Source organism: Anabrus simplex, chromosome 7 (genome assembly GCF_040414725.1).
Source record: "Anabrus simplex isolate iqAnaSimp1 chromosome 7, ASM4041472v1, whole genome shotgun sequence".
Lineage (NCBI taxonomy): Eukaryota > Metazoa > Arthropoda > Insecta > Orthoptera > Tettigoniidae > Anabrus > Anabrus simplex.
In genome coordinates, this window is record NC_090271.1 from 121,154,030 (window position 1) to 121,178,409 (window position 24,380).

At 38.2% G+C, this 24,380-nt stretch overlaps 1 protein-coding gene across 7 annotated transcripts in view; it reads left to right on the plus strand.

Moving 5' to 3' along the window:
- Acsl (Acyl-CoA synthetase long-chain) overlaps positions 1 to 14,369 on the plus strand; it is a 273,218-nt gene extending 258,849 nt beyond the window's left edge. For all 7 annotated transcript variants that reach the window (XM_067151294.2, XM_067151296.2, XM_067151293.2 and 4 more), the window contains one exon: positions 12,699 to 14,369. In XM_067151294.2, coding sequence (XP_067007395.2) covers positions 12,699 to 12,853 — 155 coding nt within the window. In that variant the 3' untranslated portion in view covers positions 12,854 to 14,369. The remainder of the gene's footprint in view (positions 1 to 12,698) is intronic.
- The last annotated feature ends 10,011 nt before the right edge of the window (positions 14,370 to 24,380 follow it).

Consider the following 24,380-nt stretch of genomic DNA (forward strand, 5'->3'; position numbering starts at 1 on the left):
CTGGGCTCGAACTAGATGACTCCGACTGAGAGGTACATTCCTGAAAATCCCTAAACTAGCTACAGTCTCATTACCGGATATTGGGGAGGGATCCATAATCATTTATTAATTACCTTCTAAATCACAGTGATATTATCATTGACAGAAATGTTCTTAGCCGAACCATTTAATACAAACCACCAAGCACGGTATGGCGGCTCAGAGCCTCGAGCCTTAATACAATAGCACGGCAGGATCTCTCTTGTCGCAAAGGGCGAGGAGCAAACACTAAAAAAAAAGTCATTCGCTTAGTACTACTATTCCTCATTCATTGGCCACGCTGGATTCTTCTCAATTACCACGGCCAGCCTTCCTTTCTCGGAGACGCATACCTATGGCCCACTTCATTTGTTTATTCATCTTACTGCAGAATTCCTCCTCTGGGAGCCATGTGACCTTGCCGCGGTGGGGAGGCTTGAGTGTCCCAATGATGCAGATAGCAGAGCTGCAGGTACAACCATATCGGATGGGTATCTGTTGAGAGACCAGACTAACGAATGGTTCATCAAAAGAGGGGTAGCAGCCTTTCGGTAGTTGCAAGGGCGGCAGTCTAGATGATTGACTGATACGGCCTTGTAATAATACTCAACATGGCTTAGCAGTGTTGATACTGCTACACGGCTGAAAGCAACGGGAAACTACAGCCGTAACTACCTCCCGAGGACATGCAGCTCTCTCTGTATGAATGATGTACTGATGATGGCTTCCTCCCGGGTAAAATATTCCGGAGGTAAACTAGTCCCATTCGGATCTCCGGGTGGGGACTACACGAGAGGGGGCGGTCATCAGGAAGATGGATACTGACATTCTGCGAGTCGGAGCGTGGAATGTTAGAAGTTTGAATCGTTGTGGTAGGTTAGAGAATCTGAAAAGGGAGATGGATAGGCTAAAGTTAGATGTAGTTGGTATAAGTGAAGTACGTTGGCAGGAAGAACAGGATTTTTGGTCAGGCGACTACTGAATTATCAACACGAAATCAAACAGGGGAAATGCAGGAGTTGGTTTAATAATGAATAAGAAAATAGGGCAGCGGGTAAGTTACTACGACCAGCATAGTAAAAGAATTGTCGTCAAGATAGACACCAAACCAATACCCACCACAATAGTGCAGGTCTATATGCCTACTAGTTCAGCGGATGATGAAGAAATGGAAAGAATATATGAGGAGAGAAGATTTAATACAATATGTAAAAGGTGACGAGAATCTAATTGTGATGGGAGACTGGAATGCAGTGGTAGGCCAAGGAAGAGAAGGTAATACAGTAGGAGAATTTGGATTGGGACAAAGGAACGAAAGAGGAAGTCGGCTGGTTGAATTCTGCACTGATCATAATTTAGTACTTGCCAATACTTAGTTCAAACACCACAAACGACGGCTGTATACATGGGCGAGACCTGGAGACACTGGAAGGTATCAAATAGACTTCATTATGATTAGGCAGAGATTCAGAAACCAGGTGTTGGATTGCAAAACTTTTCCGGGAGCAGACGTGGAATCTGACCACAACTTGTTGGTCATGAAATGCCATCTGAAGTTGAAGAAATTGAAGAAAGGAAAGAATGCAAAAAGATGGGATCTGGACAAGTTGAAAGAAAAAAGTGTGAGTGATTGTTTCAAGGAACATGTTGCACAAGGACTAAATGAAAAGGCTGAAAAAACACTATAGAGGAAGAGTGGAGAGTCATGAAAAGTGAAAGGAAGAAAAGATCAACTAAGAATCAGTAGATAACTCAGGCGATACTAGACCTGATTGATGAACGACGAAAATACAAGAATGCTAGAAATGAAGAGGGCAGAAAAGAATACAGGAGATTAAAGAATCAAGTGGATAGAAAGTGCAAGGTAGCTAAGGAATAATGGCTGAAGAAGTGCAAGGATGTCGAAGGCTGTATGGTCCTGGGAAAGGTAGATGCTGCATACAGGAAAATGAAGGAAACCTTTGGAGAAAGGAAATCTAGGTGCATGAACATTAAGAGCTCAGATGGAAAGCCACTTCTAGGGAAAGAAGACAAAGCAGAAAGATGGCAGGAGTATATCCAACAGTTGTATCAAGGTAACGATGTAGAAAATTTGGTTCTGGAACATGAAGAGGCTGTTGATGCTGATGAAATGGGAGACCCAATTTTGAGGTCAGTTTGACAGAGCTGTGAGTGACGTAAATAGGAACAAGGCACCTGGAATTGATGACATTCCCTCTGAATTACTGACTGCCTTAGGCAAAACTAGCATGGCAAGGTTATTTAATTTAGTGTGCAGGATGGTATGAGACAGGAGAAGTCCCATCAGATTTTCGGCAAAATGTTGTTATACCTATTCCCAAGAAAGCCGGTGCTGACAGGTGTGAAAACTACCGCACCATTAGTATAGTATCTCATGCCTGCAAAATTTTAACACGTATTATTTACAGAAGAATGGAAAAACAAGTTGAAGCTGGGTTGGGAGAAGATCAGTTTGGCTTCAGAAGAAATGCAGGAACACGTGAAGCAATCCTGACTTTACGTCTGATCTTAGAGGATCGAATCAAGAAGGACAAGCCCACGTACATGGCATTCGTAGATCTAGAAAAGGCATTCGATAATGTTGATTGGACCAAGCTATTTATGAATCTGAAGATGATAGGGATCAGATACCGAGAACGAAGAATTATCTACAATCTGTATAAAAATCAGTCTGCAGTGATAAGAATCGAGGGCTTTGAAAAAGAAGCAGCAGTCCAGAAAGGAGTGAGGCAAGGCTGCAGTTTGTCCCCTCTCCTTTTCAGTGTTTACATAGAACAGGCAGTAAAGGAAATCAAAGAGAAATTTGGAAAGGGAATCACAGTCCAAGGAGAGGAAATCAAAACCTTGAGATTTGCCGATGATATTGTTATTTTATCTGAGACTGCAGAAGATCTCGAAGTTGCTGAATGGTATGGATGAAGTATTGGGTAAGGAGAACAAGATGAAAACAAGTCCAAAACAAAAGTAATCGAGTGCAGTCGAATGAAGGCAGGTGATGTAGGACATATTAAATTAGGAAAGGAAGTCTTAAAGGAAGTAGATGAATATTGTTACTTGGGTAGTAAAATAACGATGGCAGAAGTAAGGAGGACATAAAATGCAGACTAGCACAAGCAAGGAAGAGCTTTCTTAAGAAAAGAAATTTGCTCACTTCAAACATTGATATCGGAATTAGAAAGATGTTTTTGAAGACTTTCGTATGGAGCGTGGCATTGTATGGAAGTGAAACATGGACGATAACTAGCTCAGAAAGAAAGAGAATAGAAGCTTTTGAAATGTGGTGTTACAGAAGAATGCTGGAGGTGAGATGGATAGATCGAATCACGAATGAAGAGATACTGAATCGAATTTGTGAGAGGATATTGATTTGGCTAAATTTGATGAGAGGAAGAGATAGAATGATAGGACACATCTTAAGACACCCAGGACTAGTTCAGTTGGTTTTTGAAGGAAGTGTAGGTGGTAAGTACGGTAGGGGTAGACCAAGGTATGAATGACAAGCAGATTAGAGCAGGATTAGATGTAGGATGCAATAGTTACGTAGAAATGAAAAGGTTAGCACAGGATAGGATGGCATGGAGAGCTGCATCAAACCAGTCTATGGACTGATGACTCAAACAACAAACGCTGCAGAATTCCCAAGAATTACCCATTTATTCTTTACCTTCTCATTCTTAACGTAGAGCGCCGACTGTGGGCACCATCACTTCCGAATCATCTCATTGTAAAACTATCGGGGCATTCGGCCCTCTCATTACGTCTCATATCGCATATCTTCTTTCCTTGGGCATAGGACTCTCATGATTCCTCAATTCCATGCTTCTCATTCTTTCCGCTCACCGCCCAGAAGTTGTGTGTGTGTGTGTGTGTGTGTGTGTGTGTGTGTGTGTGTGTGTGTGTGTGTGTGTGTGTGTGTGTGTGTGTGTGTGTGTGTATTCCTACCATACATAAGACTCTGGCTTCCCTGGGTCACATCCCAGTCCCAGTTGTAGACAAAAAAGAAAACCCAACACATTTGTGGTTAAATAATCAAGAATCGCGGGAAACTCGCGAACTGTCCCTCACAATTATACCTAAATAACACAATTATGTACCCCTCTCGGTCAGGATCTCTTCTCTCTTGTTGCATCATTATGTGTGTAAGTTATGCATGCATTGTCTGACTGACCCATGAGTTTCCCCAGCATATATGCTAGCCATCTTGGACATTAACTAACAACCTTTAGACATGGCTTTCCCTGGATCTCCACACTATTGTTCCAACCACCCCTAGGGGAACTCAAATACTCTCCTATTCTTGTTTCCCATACTTGCTTGGATATTCTACATATTACTAAGAAGAAACCCTCACGATAAACTAATCATTAAGGAAAAAAACAAAAAGGGTCATCCGGGAGGGGGGTTAGCTCCCTTGAACTTTACATTAACATGATCAAGAACAATAAAATTTCCATATTAGGACATACATTATTTTACAACATTTTGGTATTACAAAGGAAAGCTCATCCTACCACCGGTTCTACATTGACGTGCTAAGAGTTTATATTTGACATCACTCATCTGTTTGGTGGCCGTGGTTTTTCCTTCCACGGGAGACCCATGGCGTAGCTTACTGCTGCATGGCCTCGGCGCTGGAGTTGGGTGTGCTGTCCTTCGATCCTCGTCCACACTGCTTAAATTGTAGAGTAATCCAAAGGGGTAACACTCCACAACTCGTCACACGGTCCTCTGTTTACCGTGACACACACACACACACACACACACACACACACACACACACACACACAGAATTTACACAATAAACGGGCAGGTCGTTCTAAACACAGGCAGGTACCTTCACAGCATGAAGCGGGTGGCTCACGAGACTTGAGAACCCTGACTTAGAGTAGCAATTTTGGATGATCCCAATTTATAATATCACCGATTCATTTAGGCCGGCATTGTCCATAGCCAACTCTCGCTACTCATTTATAAATTATGCTCGCAGCTTAATTACTTGACATGTGGCACAGACACATTCGCCTAGGCTCGCTTGGCTTCCCGTCTACACTTCACAAAGGCTTTTGTATTTCACAGCTGCAACGGACACAATAACACAGTCTTAGTATGCGGTCAGTAGGTTTCGGACTGTAAAAACTGGAGCACTATGTGAGACGCTGTCCCCTCGCAGCGACCCGCTAGGAACTGTCTCCAGTGAGGGCCAGCCCAGCCTTTATGGTCTACACACCGGAAGACGATGGGCATAAGCGATTCACAGTTCATTAAGGACAGCAGCTCCTTTCATCCCAGGAATTCAAAACATTTAAATGGTGCGTATTGTAACCCTCTCTTTCCTATCTCATTTGAACCAGATGTGATCTGCCGACGATCGGCAGTTTTCACGTAATTTCACTCCCGCCTTTAATTATTCAATTAGTCATCTGGGGGGGGGGGGATGGAGTCATCTTTGAGCGTGACTCTTAGCTTGGGGGACGCTCCACGTTCACATGTGTTTGCGATATGTCACGGCTGGACATCTGGTGACCTCCTTTCATCCCTGGAGTAAAGTATTCCATATTTTTAGTCTGGGATACGCAAAAAAATTCAGCTCTGTTCATTGGTGTGCTTCCCATAATTTTCCCATGTCTGGATTAAAATATCTTATAATTTTTATGCGCCAAAATTCGACGTTGGCACCCGTGAAACGTGCATAAAAACCGGAAGTTCCTTCTGTTAGTTTGGATCCCTGGGGAACTAGGCCACACCTTGGGGCGTGTTTGACTATTGTAGCGTCGCATCATATCTCCAACTCTGTCTGCGAGTTGAGAGGGCTTTTTCACGGGAGCTTGGCTCCTGTCCAACCTTCCCTTTGTTTTCCAAGCGATCTTTCGCGGGTTTCATTCTGGCCGGACGCTGCTCAATCCCCATCGCCCATTATCCTACCAATGACTCGACCTTTAGAAGTGATTTTAATAGGGTAGAAAGGCACCTATTATTTCAATGAGCTGTACAGGACACTGTATGGTTTCAGTACCCTCCGGGATTTTTGCATTTTTGAAAGACCCTGTCTATCATCAGGCCATAAACAATCATCCCAGACATGAGTTTGCTCATGCTGGCATCTTAACTTAGTTGATAAATGAATTCCAAGGCTCTTATGTGTTTTGAAAGCAACTATAAATAAGCTCTTGCTGGCTTGCTAGACCTAACGTGATGAATTTTCTTTCAGGGTTTACTCTCTTACCCTTTAAGGATCCCTCCTCATTCCACAAGGCAGTGGGTTCAATCTGTATTACCCCCAGAGGACTGGGTTTTCTCCGCCAGCTCCACTGTACTGAATCATATTCCCCGCTTTTGCTGCCGTTGAGGTCTTCACTCGTTACCGTGAGCTGGGACCCTTTACCAGATGTTACACATTCAATGTGCTCTGGGAATCGCATCGGCAGGGGCACCACTCCCTGGGCAGGGCTGCCTCTAAAAAGGGTTCCTATCGGTTACCCAGTCTCTTATACCAGTCATAATTTTTCTTACGTTCTCCTTGTCCACAATAGCCTTACTGTCTGTTAATGAAATAATTGTCCACATTTTCAAGCATTTGATTTTTCTATGAAAGTCTGGATCTATTTCTTCTGTTTTGGGAGAGTCTTACTTTCCTTCATCCCTGTTTATGGATAAAATCTTGCACTAATTTAAAAGCAATTTCCTTATTACAGCTGTTGCAAGGAAGCTTTTTCTGGTGTCCTGAACATTTCATGGCTCCTAAAACTAGGTTCCTATTTTCTGCTGATGTGATTCTTAAGGCAATACATTGTGCTGCGACAACAAATTTGCCATCTAGATTATCCCGTGATAAAAGGCTACAAGATAGATGTTGCAATTAAGTGGTAGCATCACTTGAAAGAATTCTCATGCATCTTAAAATATTCGATTTAAAAGAAGAATGATTGTCTGCTATAAGACCTGTGTCAGTGTGACAGTCAAATCTTAAAAGAATAAAACATTAGGTTTTCACTTTGTTCCAAAGGGCACAAGTGATAAATTTGACCATTTGCCTAAGTTCTGATTATCGTTGTATTCACATAGTAGTGAATCTTATTCCTTCAAATAATTTTGAGCATACCTTTATTTCCCAATAATAAGAGGCAGTTCCTCAGTGCATGTGGAGCTTAACACAGAATTGCTCTTTCTCTCTTTAAACTTCTCACCAGTATGGTATACATTTTGCCCTCCAACATCAATTTATGACTTGGCATTGTTTCAAAATCAGTTCCATAGAGATTAAGGAAGTCATTAGGACCATGGACTTTTGCAGCTTCTTGTTCTTCCTTTAGTCTCCACAAACCCAGCCTGTACTTCTGGCACTTCCTCTCTTGCAGTACTGGGAATGATTCCATCTCTTTCTTTGAAACATTGTAACCATCCAGTGCTTCCTTAGAAGCAAGTGACATGGAAGATCTTGCTTGAACACATGGCATTGATCTATTCACTTGCACCTATTCACAATTGTCCCAACCATGCACAAGTATATTTCCGATTTGCTTGTTGTCTACAGTTCTCATTTTTGTTAAAATCAAGGACATCAGATCAAACTTCCTTCTCTATTTTACTCGAATTAGTAGTGTGCAAGAGCCTCCGTGGCTCAGACGGCAGCGCATCGGCCTCTCGCCGCTGGATACCGTGGTTCAATTCCCAGTGACTCCATGTGAGATTTGTGCTGGACAAAGCGGAGGCGGGACAGGTTTTTCTCCGGGTACTCCGGTTTTCCCTGTCTTTCATTCCAGCAACACTCTCCACTATCATTTCATAGCATTTATCACTCATTAATATAAATCACCTTGGGAGTGGCGACCCCATTGTAATAACAGCCTATATATGTTTCATTCATTACATCCCTGACCCGGTCAATGACTGGAAAGCAGGTTGTAGGTTTTCAGTTTTCATAGTAGTGTGCAAAGTGTACATACACTGATCAGATTTCTTTGCAATGTCAAACTTCTAGCCTCTGTCTAAATCTTACAAAATTTATAATTCTTCTTTACTGTATAAATTTTTACTTTTCACTTTTGTATTGGCAGCTCTGCCTAAGGATGTTTTCTGTGCACTGAAGTCTGGAATAGATGAAATGCAATAGCAAATGCTTAACTTCCAATAAGCGCTACTTCGGAAGTTGCGTGGATGGACGCGTGTATCTAAGAAATGCAAATCCACATTATCACTGTGAGCTGTGAAACTACAGTGATTAAGGGGATAGAAGACATTTAAGAGTGATAAATGCTATAAACATCACTTTTTGCCCATTACATAGTTTTCATTGTTCACACCTGTCATTCGGTTGTAAAATGTAACCATTTCAGGTTTTTCTTGATCTTGGTTTGTGTCAATAGCAGCATCATAGTGGAGACTGGATCTTGGTATTTCATCTCTCTTCCACCTTGGGACCTAAGAAAAGTCTTGCTTCTTCCTGAAAGCAAGCAAACTTGTAAGGATGCATGCTTTTTTTGTTTTCAGTTCAGCTTGAATTTTGATCTTCATTTCTCTTCATGGTACCTACAAAGGAACTTTTTTTTTTCCAGCCAATTCCACGATCATATAATCGGAAAACCAGTTATCACAAGTCACATTTCTTCCAGCATTGAAGATGGGAGATGTCAGTCTCTTCACTACATCACTTAGTTTGTTACAGGCAGAAAAGGGCCCTTCTGGCTATTTCAGTATAAATTTCCATGTTATATGCATAGAAAACTGTGGCATCTACAATCACATCAATTTTAATCCTGAATTTTCTTGGTTGGCTTGGAATGTATTGAATAAAAATGAACATTCCTCAAAATCTCTCCAAACATTCTCACCAAGCGAGTAAACTTTTGACAGTTCACAGCCAATTCTTTAAAAATATCTCACAGGTGACAAACTGTCAGTTTTATTTTGCTCCTTTGTTTCATTATCATTAAATTGAATGAATCTCATAAAAAATTTAAATCTCTTTACTCATGACTCGTCGCAAGTCATCCATTTTCCGCAATTCCAGGAGATTGAGTCAATTGACATGATAAATACCAGCTGAGTAGGCTGAACAGGGCTTTCATTTCGACAGCATCAGTTTCTCAAGCATCATTTGGCCAAGAATGATCCTTTATGGAATGCACATATTTGGTAGTGTGTTCCACAATGCTTTGGATCATAGAAAGAGAAAATAAGCATTTCAAAGATATTTGTGACATGTTTGACAGGCCCAATGACCCCTAATACATGAGCAATATATATGGTTTGTGTGCTTTCCTCATTTTAGTGGTGTTTTCTGCCAGTCCCAAGAGGCTATGACCTTTACTTTTCTTGCAGATGGTTTTGTACACTTCACTATCATGGTTTTCATGGCCATCATCTTGGCTGGGGCAGATGCTGGGGCTGTACCTTAAGGCCACAGCCACTTCCTTCCCATTCCTAGGCCTTTCTTCTCCTATCGCCGCCATAAGACCTATCTGTGTTGGTGCGACGTAAAGCAACTACCAAAAAAATACAATCTTGGCTGGATTCCCCACTCTATTCAGATTCCAAATTGTCTTTTCCTTTCCAAGATACGCTCTTCACCTGGCACTGGCATCTAAGAAATATTTGTCACTTTTGTTCTTGACGGCTCCTACTTCTGAAGGATTGCTAAGATTGAAAATTCTCTTTTCGTTCGACACATTACCAGAGAAAGGTTAAAATTACAAGTAACTAATCTCATTTTGTACCGTATTGAAGATAACAATTATATAATTGTATTGAATAGGTGGACACAGTAAATTTTATTTGTGAAAGAATTTTACTTAATGAAAGATGAAAAGCCCAACGAAAGGTCGCACATATGCTTAGCCTATAACATACGGCTATTTTCGAAGCTACTATGAAACAAACTAATCCTCTGAATATATGGCAATACTTGTGACTTCATTAGAATTGGATTAATGCTAAATTTGAATGGAACAGATGAAAGCAGAATAGCTTACCAGAATGATTGCGTGTATCTCCCAGATGGTTCAGGTTACACAGGCAACAGTCGGTTCACTACACAGTTGAGACTGAGATTGCTGACTGCTCAGAGAAAGGGGAGAATAGCTAAGATTGGGAATTTCCCCTCTTGGCTTCTGGGATATACCACCAGCTCACCATATACTTGTATGCTGCATATGCACGCCTGTCAGAAAGTTAATAGTAAGCTGTTCCAGTAGTGTTTAAATCGAGCAGCAATTTTTATAAGAGTTCTTAAGGAACTGCTAAACCTATTATACTAAGAATAATTTAAATTGAAGCTCTTTTCCAAATATTGGTGTCTCTTTCAAAGAAGGAATTTGTGAAATTATATTTTTAAATTGAAGAATAAATCTGAGTTTTAGTTTCCCTGGGACACCACACAGTGTGCGCTATTGTCCATTGCTATCATTGGTGTAGTGTTATGAAGAAACACTTTACATAAACCCAAGAAGCAGTGAGAATACTCTTATTTTGCACTTCTGTACAGAAACTTAAGTGTTGTGTAGTGTTTTATTCATAATGGGAGTTTCCAGAAGCAGCATTAGTCCTTGGTAACAACAGTATGTATGTAACTGGTTGTGTCGAATGTACCATTCATAGGGTTCATGTAATCAATCTAAAAAACAACTTTAGAGACTGGTCTGAAATGTGCTTTCTTGAAATCATAGTCTTCCTGCTCTCTTGAAGTCTGCTGTGGCTATTGTCAAGCATTTAACTTCAAATGCAAGAGTATTCAGCATAACTTCACACTTGGTTGTCATAAGAGTTTCTTTGCTTCCTTCTTATATTCCCGAAGACATGCTTCCCCTTTCTACTGGCATGAGCAGGATTTCTTACTATTAAAGAAATCAAGCAGTAAGAACCTCTTGCGTTATTAGAGCATCCATAATATTCTTATTGCTGCAATTTTATTTGATGTGGCTGTGAAAGCCTTGATTGGAATTTCTAACCATTGTCTGGATAACATGAGGTGATACAACTCAGCTTTTGTAATTTTTTCATTCAATGCTGATATTATATTGTCCTCTGCACACAGCCCCTACTCACAGTAAATACCAATCCCAGCATGAATTCATTAACACCATAAAAGAAAAGAAAAAATTTTCATATAGTCTGTCCGTAGTATTACTAAAGCAAATGGTGTTCGAATATGAAGACTTAAAATGCTTAAGTCATGGGTGAGAAAATGAACAATCTGAAAATAGAAAACTGCCTTTCAGTTCTGTCTTGAAATTTTTCTATGAACTTAATGAGACAATTGACGTTCATGATCCCACTGTTAAAGAAGATTCTGTTTTAAAAAAATGTAATTTTAGAGTTCTTCTAGCAGGTAGAACCTGAAGTATAATCAGGTACTGAGTTGTCAACAAAAGTCATGGGTTGACTTAAAATAGTAAGAATTTCCTTAAGAGCCAGCCAATATTTAGACAAAGCCATGTTCCCCTCAGTGGGTGGGGTCAGTAGAATAACGCCCACGGTATCCCTGCCTATTGTAAGTGGACACAAAAAGAGGCCCCAGGGGCTCTTAACTTGGGAGCTTGGGTTGGCAACCACGGGGCCCTTAGCAGAGTCCTGGAATTGCTTTCACTGAGCTCGATAGCTGCAGTCTCTTAAGTGCAGCCAGTATCCAGTAATCTGGAGAGTGGGTTTGAACCCTACTGTCGGCAGCCCTGAAGATGGTTTTCCGTGGTTTATCATTTTCACACCAGGCAAATGCTGGGGCTGTACCTCAATTAACGTCACGACCGCTTCCTTCCCTATCCCATCGTCCCCGTAAGATCTACCTGTGTTGGTGCAACGTAAAGCCAGTTGTGTGTAAAAAAAAAAAAAAAAAAAGCTTGGAAATGGAAAGCCAGCCACTAACTGCACCTCTTAGATTGGCTTTAAAGTTTCTTTCTAGGTGAATTTCCTTCAGAATTAAGTTGATCAGCATTTGCACTACCCAGTAAAAGCATTACAGTTCATTTAACTAAAGTATAAGGTGCACAATTTGCATTCATCTGGATTTATCCCTGCTAGAACAGGCTTTTCCCAGTGAGTTGGCCAGTAGAACCTTCAATACCAAACAAGTTATAAAATACGCAAAGTACTTGCAATAACTGCAGGCATCTGCTGTACCTGAGCTTTTGTAAGCAAAGATATTGACATTGCAGTTGGTTTCAGATATTGCTAAATTTTCAAACCAGTGCAGCTGTTACTCTATACTTATTTATAACTTGTCTTTCCACATTCCTTATAATGGATATTGCTCTCAGATGGAAACTGAAGAAAAATGTAAAAAATACAGAATTAAGGTTGGGGATGACATCTTTTTTCCTTTAATGGGAAATTTATGAAGAAATTTGATAGTGAATTGGAACATCGAATATCAAAGAACATGTAAAAATTTGCTTTGTCACTTTTTCATTTGTAAGTGGGGAAAGTTAAAATTCTCCTTATGCATCTTTATAGATAATTCTTTAAAAGAATATCATACAATTTATAATGCTGTGTACTTAGTGTATTCTTTTGAATTTAAATTTCTTCTGCCCCACACATTACAAAATTATTTGAATCTATAGAAAGTTTTTCAAAAAGTATTAAAAATATGTCTTGTTGTTGAATGTGAAAATAATGCATGAAAATGAGTCTCCTTAACTTGGCATACAATCAGTACTTTCTTACAGGTAAGCTGGAGAAATTTGAAATTCCTGCAGCTGTTAAACTCTGTACTGAAGTGTGGTCTCCAGATATGGGTCTAGTGACAGCAGCATTCAAGCTAAAGAGAAAAGACATTCAAGAAAGGTACCAACATGAAATTAACCGTATGTATGCTTCGTGATCTTGGGACAGGCCCTATCGAACACTTTCAAAACATTCTAGTGGTTTCGGGCCATTCGCTGACAAACTAAAATGCTTATGAGGTGTGAACAGACTTGAAATGTGGTCATTCATCAGGCTGTGCTCCAGAAGATGTGAATAGTTCAATACAAGGAAATTTTTTTTTTTTTTTTTGAAATTTAATTTGTAGTGTTAAGACATTGTTACCTTTGAACAGAGATTTGAAAGTTCATTTTTCTTACTTGTTTAAGTGTTGTGCAGCAGGTAGCAGTATTTTTGTTTAGTGTAAAGACATTTGTATTTAGTTTGTGGAATACCTGAATTTAAAGACTTCTATATTGGTGTGAAGATTTGCTTGAAATAACCATCACAACCCATTTTTTCTTTAAGTTAATCTATTTTTATTAGTATATTACAAATGTCTGTATTTCAGAGGAAATGACTCTGAAATTAAATGTATGCTCATGCTGTGCATGAGAATAATTGTATATATGAAGCAGTGGTGTTGGATGACTATTTTTAGCTCTAAGCTAGTCTTGTATTGGTTCATAGGATTGAACCAAATTGCACTGTACTTCACATCACATCATGCAAGAAATGCTGAAATGCAGATTGTGATATCTATTTTTATATTAACCTTTTTCTGTTATTAGTAATCGTTTAAAAATTGAGAAATTTATGTATAAATTTATTTAATGAACATGAAATGTTTGTAAATAATTTAATTTATAAAGTTATAACCTGAAATGCAGAGGCCATAACCTAAAGTTACTTCTAGATTCTTTTCATAAATATTATGTTGGTAGTTCTGTTTCTCTGATAATGTAGATAGTATAAATGAAACATTTCCAATGTGTTCCTAATGTTTGAGGTGAATGTTTTCAGGCTCTAATTGCTGTTCCCAGTGACTTTTAATGAGTAAGACAGGTACATGGAATTTCGAGTAGCTCCTAGACATTGCATATTCCTTTTTAATGCTAGTTCTGTTGTTCATGCAGTTTGATTTACCTCTTCCATGTACCTCTTGTACTCGTCTAACTGGACATTTCTCACACAAGTTAGCCGTAAGTTCAGATTACTTGTTCTTTCTACATATTCTTACAGTATGTATGGTATTTTGATAACTTCAAGTTCTAATGTTATTTCTGACAATGTTATGTACATAAACTGGGTCATGAATCATTGAAGATATGTATATAGGATTATCTCACATGTCTGTAGCTGGTGCTATTAATATTTATAAATATTTCATATTTTACAGTTCATTATGAAAATCTGACATTTGTGTGGGATGGTTATGGGAGGAAAAATGTTTGGATGTGGGAATGAAAGATGTCCATATCATAATTGTTGAAATGTCAATTGAGAAGATTGTACTAGGTCCTTATTTCTGAATATTTGGTCTATAAAAGTTAGAATTCTTCTCAGAAATAATGAGTGCAAATAGATTTATACAAGTCCAGTGTTTTATGTACAGATGTTTGTATGTGCAATAAATTTCAGGATGAATTAATGTACTTTTCTTCTGTTTATCCCATGATCTAAGTGCATATTACAACGCCCAATTTCTTCCTCGCTTACCTCTCTCATATTCAGAGTCATGTTTAGGGTGTGGAAATAGTGTATAGATTTTGGGTATTCTTTCATGTTAGTAGACAGTCAAGACTTTAGTATCTTTGACCTCTGTTACTGAACTCAATACACAAACAAGAATACTGTTCTGGTCAATATGGAGGATTTGTGAACTATTTTGAATGCATTTAACAAAGCATATACAAATACACAAGAACCTAATTTATCCGACCCTCATTAATCTGGATCTCCGGTTTATCCGGATTGAAAATAATTTATTTTTACTTATACAGAATTTCTTTTACGGCGAAGACTCTTCTTTAATATCTTCACAGCCAAGGATAGTTAAGGACAGGAACTGGAAGTAATTCGGCCATGGTCTATCAAAGGTACCGTCCTGGCGCTCGCCTGGAATTGAGAATGAAAAACTGTGGAAAACCATACCCAGGACGGCAGAGGTGGGGTTCTGAATGCAGTGCATTATTAATTCACTGATGTTGAATTCAAAAATGAAACCAGCGCTCCATCAGAAGAAACAATGACTTCTGGAGAGGCAACATTGCAGCTGGACAAACTGCTAGCCTGTTTAGAATCCTTGACTGTTAGTAAAACTTCTTCGTGATCGTGCTGCGTGCTAACGCTATACAAATGTAATACAGAAATATTTGAAATAATTATATTTGAATCAGCCTTGTTAATACACATATTAATGAAAGAAAATTATTTATTCAACCAAACATGTTTCAGGAATTCAATCATTCCCTTCATCAGTGGTCAGATCAAAGAATAAAACACAATCTTTTGTTTTTACAATTCAAAGTAGTACTGTTCTGATACACCATATCAGTAAGTAAAAAAAAACTTATGAAATGTTGTAAAAATGGACAATACATAAAATTTTGTTGATCAGAATGAGAATACTATGTAAATTTAAGATCTTAAAGTTTTTCTTTTTGTTCCTTAAATGATCATATGCTAGTCTATATAGTGGGTTATCTTCTGCATTTCTCTCATTTAAACTTTATTCAAAATTATTTTTTTGTTTAAGATAAATTTCTAAACTTTCCAAAACGGTCATTAATTTTCCCTTTTTGGCCAAATGTCATAATTTTACAAATGTAAAACAGAAAAAACTCATTTCAGTGCATAAAACGGTCGTAAACGTATGAAAAGTGTTCTGATATTTGTTTTTATACAATTGAAAAAAAGTATTACTGTACAACTTACGTTAATAGATTATATAAAATTGTTTTTTCTGGATTATCTGGATTTTCAATAATCCGAATCAGTTCTGGTCCCATTTAATCTGGATAAACGAAGTCCTTGTGTACCAATATTAGAACTCAACATTAATGAGTTTTTATCAACCTGCCCAAACTCTGTGGCATATCCTTCCATAGGAGCAGAGGAGAAAACCCTACACGATTTCAAACAGCTTACCTTGACAGCCACGTCTAGACAAATGCTAAGATAAATGTTGAAGTACAGGGTCATCTCTGCTTTTGGTCATCTCCTCACAAGGATCTTAGACAATCATGATCTTGCTGTCTTAGACTAAGCTATGTGTTTGCAATCCCATAATCACACTTGCACTTACAGATGTGAGACTTGGAATATTTAAAATGTCTGAAAAATGCCACCAGCACCGTCTCTGAAAAATACTTGGAGTAAAATGTCAGGACTATCGAGCAAATATCTTGTAGGCCAGTAAAATAAGCACTGAAGCAAAGTTTTTACTTTCAAGTGAGATTTTTCTATTTTCCAAATTCTGTTCACTTGGAATAACATCCTTTCTACAGGTGCATTTGTACATTGTAAGCATCAGAATGGATCAGAACAAAGATATAAAGAGTACCCCAAGAGCAACGCGCATCTCTTTGTCTCCAAGGAAGTGCGAGAAGTGGATGGAGGTCGGTAATTCACAGCCTGACCCAGGAGCTCCCTGAATAAGGGTGCTTCAGGAAGAAGAGGAAAAGTATGTATTGAATGACCAATGAAAGATGATGCCTAGACATTTGGTCCTTAAGATGAATGAAAATTTCTCTCAACCATTTATTTACACTAAAAGATTCCAGATTTATTTTTTTCTTGTGTTACATGGCAATTCATCAAATAATTCAATATCTTTATCCACATCTAAGAAACCTTGCCTAGCAATGAATTCAACATACCGTAGTTTTCAATCTTGGACCACATAGGAACATGCTTCAATGAAGCCCAGTGGAAAATGTAGATTGTTTAGATCGCAGATCTACATATTACAGTTTTCATGGAATGTTACAAAAGTTTCCTCTACACTTTGCTTTTGTAATAAAGTTACATTCTTCCAGTGAAGTTAAGAGCATTCCACTTTACTAGGAATAAACTGATGTGAATGATCTTTCAAAATGATTTTTTGAGTCACTCGTTGCATCTATCAATTAGACTGCTGATGTTATGTCACCCTCCCTCCTCAGCAAAAGGGGTGCAAGTCCAAAATTTGCAAATTTGTGATAACAGCATGTCTGTACACAAGGCAGCATCTTTTCAGAAGCAAAGTTAAGTCCATAGTTCTCCTTTTTCCCCACAGGGTACAGCACTTTCCTACTGCTGTTTCAATTTCCCTCCTTTTCTCAGTGCAGTAGTAAAGAAAGTCCATGCTAATATGAAACATGGACTTAAGCAGTGAAGATACTGATATTGAACATTCTGAAGAGGTACCGGTAGAATAAGAAACACGCAGTCAGGATAAGTCATCCGAATATGAACAGAATGAAGGTAAAATGCAAATGGATGTTATCAATGTCCCACTCCAGTCGCCTGGGTGTGTTCAATGAGCCTCTTCCACTTTTCCTGCTCCATTACTTCCGCCACATGCAATCCAGCTTCTCTAATGTCCTTCCAAATCTGATCCATCCACCTTCTTCGTCTTGCAACTGGTCTCTTTCCCTTAACTTCTTTCAAATTCCCTTCTTGCTGCCCGTTCCTTTCCCATTCTTTTTACATGTCCAAACCATCTGTCTTGCTTTCTGTATGTTCTGTACTAACGGTTCTATATTTAGCTCTTCTCTGATTTTAATATTTTGAATTCTGTCTATTGTCTTTTTAACCGATGTTCTAAAAAATTTCATTTCTACTGCTTGGATCTTACTATCTTGTCTCTTAGTTACCAGTGTTTCTAGCCCCTATGTTACAATTGGTACAAAATACTTTTTATATAATGTTAATTTCGTTCTCTTGGGTACTTTTGTCATCCCATAGAAGCTCTGAGTTGATAGAATGTTGTACCTTTACTTAGTCTGTTATTAATTTCAGGGTTGATTTCATTACTTCCATTAATAACGCTACCCAGATATGTAAACTGTTCTACATTCTCTAACCATTCTATGTTCACTTAGCTTCTCTTTCTCTTTTCCACAGTGCAAGACTTCAGTTTTCTTTTTACTAATTACTATTCCAAACTCCTTCAGATTTTCATTCCAAATGTCCAGTCTCCTTTGTACTTCCTTTTCTCCCTTTCCCCAAAATCACATAATCTGCAAATACCAAACCATTCACTTCATCATTACTGATACTCTGTTGTACACGTTTTATGATTTCATTCATCAATATTATAAACAATAATGGCAACAGTGCACTTCCTTGCTTGAGACCTTTCTTTGTATAAAATGTTTGAGTCGCCACTTCCCACTTGTATACGGCTTTTACTCATGATACCCACACATGGCATCGGTGATCCGGGATCGAACCCCGCCGTTGTGTTGCGCGCCCCCGTGGATGAGCCTCTGCACTTGGGGTCTTATTATAAGACGGGACTCTATCAACCTTTCTTTAATTTCAAAACTTCATCCATAGCATGACATGCCTCAACAAGGAACCTGGAAATTAGTATTTATCAGCAACATCATACAATAAGAATGAACAACCTACAGAACCTCAGTCGATCACGCTCCCCGCAAAATTGCGGCCCAACAAAGCACCTTGATTGTGTATTCACAACGGTTGGTCTCAGTGCCGACATGCTGCAAAGACGTTTCAACTTAACACCGAAACCTCAGTGATCCTCTATTCTATAGGAACTGTATTTTCAACCTCTGTTATACAATTTTTGGAGTGTGTGGCATTCAAGGGACTCCAGCAAGCCAAGCCCTTTATTGCACCGTATGTACATATGTATATTGTTTGACATAATGTTGGCAACAGCACAGATTTTTGAATGGAACTCCAATGAGTCTAAGCCCCATATTGTACCGTATGTATATACCTTAAGTAATATTACATTAGAATAAGGCATTCTTGTTAAATTAGTTTTAGTAATGTTTTACGTACTATCGCTATTAAGCAGGTTCACCAACAGCTGATGACCTTTTTACAGGTCGAAACCGGTACTGTTTCAATGTAGATAACTTCAAACATTTTGTAATAAAGTATTGATTAGGTGGAAATCTCATTCTTCATACTTGCATACTTGGGGTCTTGACGGGTTCTTCTCGTTGTGGGGGCTATTTCAGAGAGTCACAGTGCCACAGCTAGCTAAGGTGTCTGGACTGGTGCGTAACTTTGATAGTTTGAGTTCCTGAACTCTAGTGGTGGTGAATCGCGCCAGGTGTGGGAGGTAGAGTTGGGAATCATATTGGGCGACCAGGTTTCTTGAGTCTAATTTGTGGAGTATCTCTCGGATTTCATGACGTGCCTGTGTAATATGGTTTCCAGTTCGACATCTTGCCTATACTCCCTATTATCATGACTCGTACGATCCATACAACACTTACCTTGTTTCTAAGATTAGAACTATCTTACAATTCATTGTGACCATGAGGTTGGAATTTACAGGTAAGGTTGTTTACAGCTAATTACTAATGAAGGAATGGAAATATTCCGGATTGGATTCAGTTTATTCATTCAAGTATGTCTAAGCTAATACAAAACCAAAGCATGCATTTAACCTTCAAACACATGAAATCATTGCCATCGAAACCAATCATTGACCTGTCTCTACCCCAACATAATGCAGTGATATTGGTTTAAATAATTCTTACTTTCCAAAAGCTAGTTGTGAATATGAACAAAAGTTCTCAATACCCATTAATTAATATTGACCTTGGGATTGATAACCATTTTTGAGATCTCACTGTACATGTTCTATCTGGATAAAGCAACCTATTTGATAATATTCTTTGCTTAATTGCATTGTCTTTGATACCTTTGTGTCATATTTTATACCATGCATGGCGTACATAAGTTTTACATTTATTTACATCGAATGGGTCCAGCCAATAATGCCTTTTCATGGATCGATTGACTTAAACTGGAATTAAATGATCACTATTATATCCTACTCAAATTATGTTGTGCTGAGGATGCTTGCCTTAACAATAACTCCACGCCTATCCTCACACATACCTTCAAGGATCATTTTAACCTAGCACTAATGGATGACATGAATGATGGGGAAACAACACATATATCAACAAGAAATATTTATACTCATATCAAATCAAAGCATCACATGATATCCACACTACCTATGATTAATTACTATGTCCATGAAGTGCTACTCTTAACCTAACGGATATCATGGTGCGCATCCTCGTAGCCATGTGTGTGGCAAGTTCCCTATACGCCGCAAGCATATCGCTACCGTACCAGCCGAAAATCATAACGGAATGTGAATCTCTAATACGGTATTCATGTCGTGACAATAGATTGAATCTTAATAGTCGACATAGCCTCGCAGGTAGTAATCGTCAACATTACAATCTCACTTACATATGTAACATGCATATTAATTAACATTGTTTGATTCCACAGTAAACACAACACATTTGAATGGCATGCTCTTCATGACGAATTACATGGTGAACTTTCACTACCACATCTCAAATTAATTTCATGACTTTCATTACACAGCACATTTCACTATAAAAATCATTTAAATACACGTGAGCTCACCACAAGCTTCGTTAGCATATCATGATATCGCACCACACTGAATTATTAATTACCACCATACTATCAACATTGCAGGCACTTAATATTCACTTGGCGCACACACAAATATATTCATATCACATCATCTCATATTATTATTATTATTATTATTATTATTATTATTATTATTATCACTCGTAGCTTCACACTAATTGTATTGCTTACCGGCGCAGTGTCTTCTCTAATACCACGATATGCCGTAGTTTCTTGCTCATCATAATAATAAACATGCTACGATCAATTACTTCAATAATTCGCCCTTGAATTCACGAAGTTCACTATCTCACTACTCTCAACAAATCACATCTCCATTACCTGTGCGTTACCAGCATTTACATCACAATAGATATGCCTAGATCATACTTTGACACGTCACATATGCTCGCATAAGCCCATAAACCTTTCAGTAATTACGATAAACATAATGTAACAACACCGAAGTTGACTCCCTTCCATAAATAATCACTCACGCACATGATACCGTGAAATTTATAACACTGTGTCGCCAAACGTGTATGTAAATTACATGCCAAATAATTCAGTATCAAATTGCTTATTTTGCACTTATTCTTACGTCTCAATGAACTACTTCAGGACATTTCTTAACACTATCTTACATTATAGCTACTAAGAAAGGTGATAAAATTAACCATGAAAGAGCATTATGAATATGTGGACGATTACTGATTTGCAGACCAGGGTGTAGGCAGCGCATGGTCTAGGTAATCCTTCCGCGTAACCACGCCATTGTCTCGGCTGGAACCCGTTCTCACATTTTAGCTCTCCATAATATTATTATTAATAATAATAATAATAATAATAATAATAATAATAATAATGTGGATTCATTTTTGGAACCATTATTACATTCTCATGTAGAACACACATGAAATAAGCTAGCATTAGTTTACCAAATTCACACAGAATCATTATATTCAACAATGCATATACTCCTTGATATATGTAACTATTCACAAGATGCTGACCTTAACTTCTCAAGTACAGCATTGGTTTCCATGTAATGACTTGGCTCTGTATAACTGCTAGTATTTATTTACTACTTAACACTATTGACACTCATTTATAATATACGTCTCATATTTAGACTCCTTTTTACGACTCAGATTGTATACACTTCAACTTCCATCAATATATTCTCACGATCTGTTTGCTTTAACAATGACCTTGTTCAAGCGTCACATACATCGACTGCACGCCACCAACAAGCCAACAACAATGACAAAGCTCTGTATTCCGCCTTTCTCATTAGAACAAAGACATGGAGCAGAGGTATATTATCCAGATGTGCAAGTTCATCTTAAGAACATAACAGTGCCTGTAGATACATGTGTGTCGCCACCGTCGCTCTTACCAACTCTCGATATTTTACTTTACATGAAATTATCCTGTGTGCATTCCCTTTGGTTTTGTCTTGTATAATACACTTTATAATCTACACACAGCTTAAATTTAACATTATATACATAAATTTTACACATCTTCATGCTCAAAAATGAGTGTAAAGTCTCTGTCTTCACGTTCACTTTCTCACGTTCTCGACGTATTTAGATGAATGCAGGTCCAGACTGTTCCGGCACCATGTTTCCGGGCCTCGTGTTCTCCGTCGTCACTCACACTGTCGCCCTCGTTCCACATGGAAATGGCACAATACAACATTTTTATCTTGTTAATTAATGATTTTGGTACATTCTTTTTCAGTAGGCATTCCCCATACATGTTTTCTCTTAACTGTATCACAAGCTTTTTCCAAATCCAAAAATACAAATGATTTCCTTGCTCCTTTCCACATGTTTTTCCATTATCGTTCACACTGTAAATATCTAGTCTGTTGTTCATCTATTTGGTTTAAAGCCATATTGTTCTTCCTCTGTGTTTCTATTATATCCCTCAGTCTTTTATCTAAGACTTTCTCCATTATTTTTAGCCCATGTGATAATAGGGTTATACCTTTATGATTTTCACATTTCTTCCTATTTCCTTCTTTGAACAGTGGTACAATGCTTCCTTGTTGCCAATCTTCAGGTATCCTTTCATCCTTCCATACGGCATTGAGGGCTCTGAATAGCCACTGTAGTCCAATGCTTCCTGCTGCCTTAATCATATCAGCATTGAATTAGTATTTTCCACTTGCTTTACCTTTGGTCATTGTTTTCACTGGCCATTCAAGTCCCAACCATGTTATTGGGTTCTCTTTTTCTCCATCTATTATTTCCATTTATATCCTTTCTCCGAGCAGTCATCCTCATTATAAAGTTTTTCAAAATACCTCGCCATCACCTTCTGAAGACCCTTTTCGTCATGTACTATGGATCCATCTTCTCTCTCTAATGCCTTGATTATTTCTTGATTTATTCTTTTTGATTTTATTACTCTGTATAATAGTTTCTAATTTCCTCGACTATCTTGCTCAATTTTTTTGGTAAACTCTCCCAAACATTTCTCCTTTTCTTCCTTGATACTTCTCTTTACTTGTAGTTTAAATATTTTGTATTCCACATATAACCTTTCTATTTTATTCTCATCCCTCTGATACGTTTTTTTGCGTTTCCTTATCCATTTCGTATCTCCTTTCCCTTTCCCTTAACCTTTGCTTTTGTTTTTCCTGCATACCTCAATTGCTGCTTCCACAAATGTCTGTCTTAAATTGTCCCACTCTTCTTCTCCACTTCGTATTTCTGTGTTAGGCAACTTCCTTTTTATACAATCTTGGAATGCCATTCTTTTATCCTCCTCCTCCTCCTCCTCCTCCTCCTCCTCCTCCTCCTCCTCCTCCTCCTCCTCCTCCAATTTCTAAATCCTGACCTTTGGTTTCTTCTTCAATACAGTTTTGGGGAGTTTTACTTGTTTCAATTCCACAATCAATCTATGATCACCTTCCATACTTTTACTAGGGATTCGTATTCATGACGTATCTTCCCCATTCTCGGTCTGTTGTTATAAAATCTATGAATGTTCCATACTGTCCATACCAACTATATCTGCTGATCTTATGGCTATTCCTCTTCATAAACCATGTGTTCTTTATTATCAGGTTATTTCTGATACAAAAATCGAACAGTTTCTCACCACCTTCATTTCTATCGCCATACCCATGTGGGCCCAGAACATTCCCATATCCCATTCTGTCAGTTCCCACAGGAGCATTCAGATCTCCCATTATCATAATCCCATCTCCAACAATATGTGTTTCCAGTTCATTGAGGAACTCTTCTTTTTCTTCCATGTACATCCTGTCTGTGGAGCATACACCTGCTTTATCTTCAGTAGTTCCTTGTTTACATGTATGTGCATTATTATAATTCTTTCATTTACATACTCAACTTCAGCTATTGGTTCGACATTCTGATTCACTAAAAATCCCACTCAATTTCTTTTCTCTTTACTGTTACCCATCCACTCCTTTCCCTTTCCATTTTACTTCACTTAATAATAATCCCAGGATGTCTAATTTTCATCTCTCCATTAGGTCAATAAATTCATTTTCCTTCCCATTCATTGTTAAAATATTTATTATTCCAAATTGGGTTTTGTTCTCTGATCTAACACTTGCACGAACATCAGCATTTCCAATTTTAAACTTCTATCCGAGGCTTGTGTTATAGTTGAAGGCAAGTACAAATTTAGTCATCTGTTGACCTGCTAAGCCTAACTCATCTGAGGATTTTCTTTTGGGGTTTACTCCCTTAGCCTTTGAAGATCCCTCTTCTCCACAAGGCAGAGATTTCCTCTTCTAATTTCCCCCATGTATATATCTAAATTGTTGATTTTAAGTAGGTTCTAAAAGCTGGGTTAGGAAACAAAATGGAAGTTATACCTAAATTATTTTAAGAATTCGCAGGGTTTTAATATTTACTTGTGGAACTAGATTTTAATTTTACACTCTGTAGAAAAATGCACATAGAACAGTTTGGTTTTATTCATATTTCAGGTGAATCTGCTAATATTACACAGTGAGTGCGTAAAAG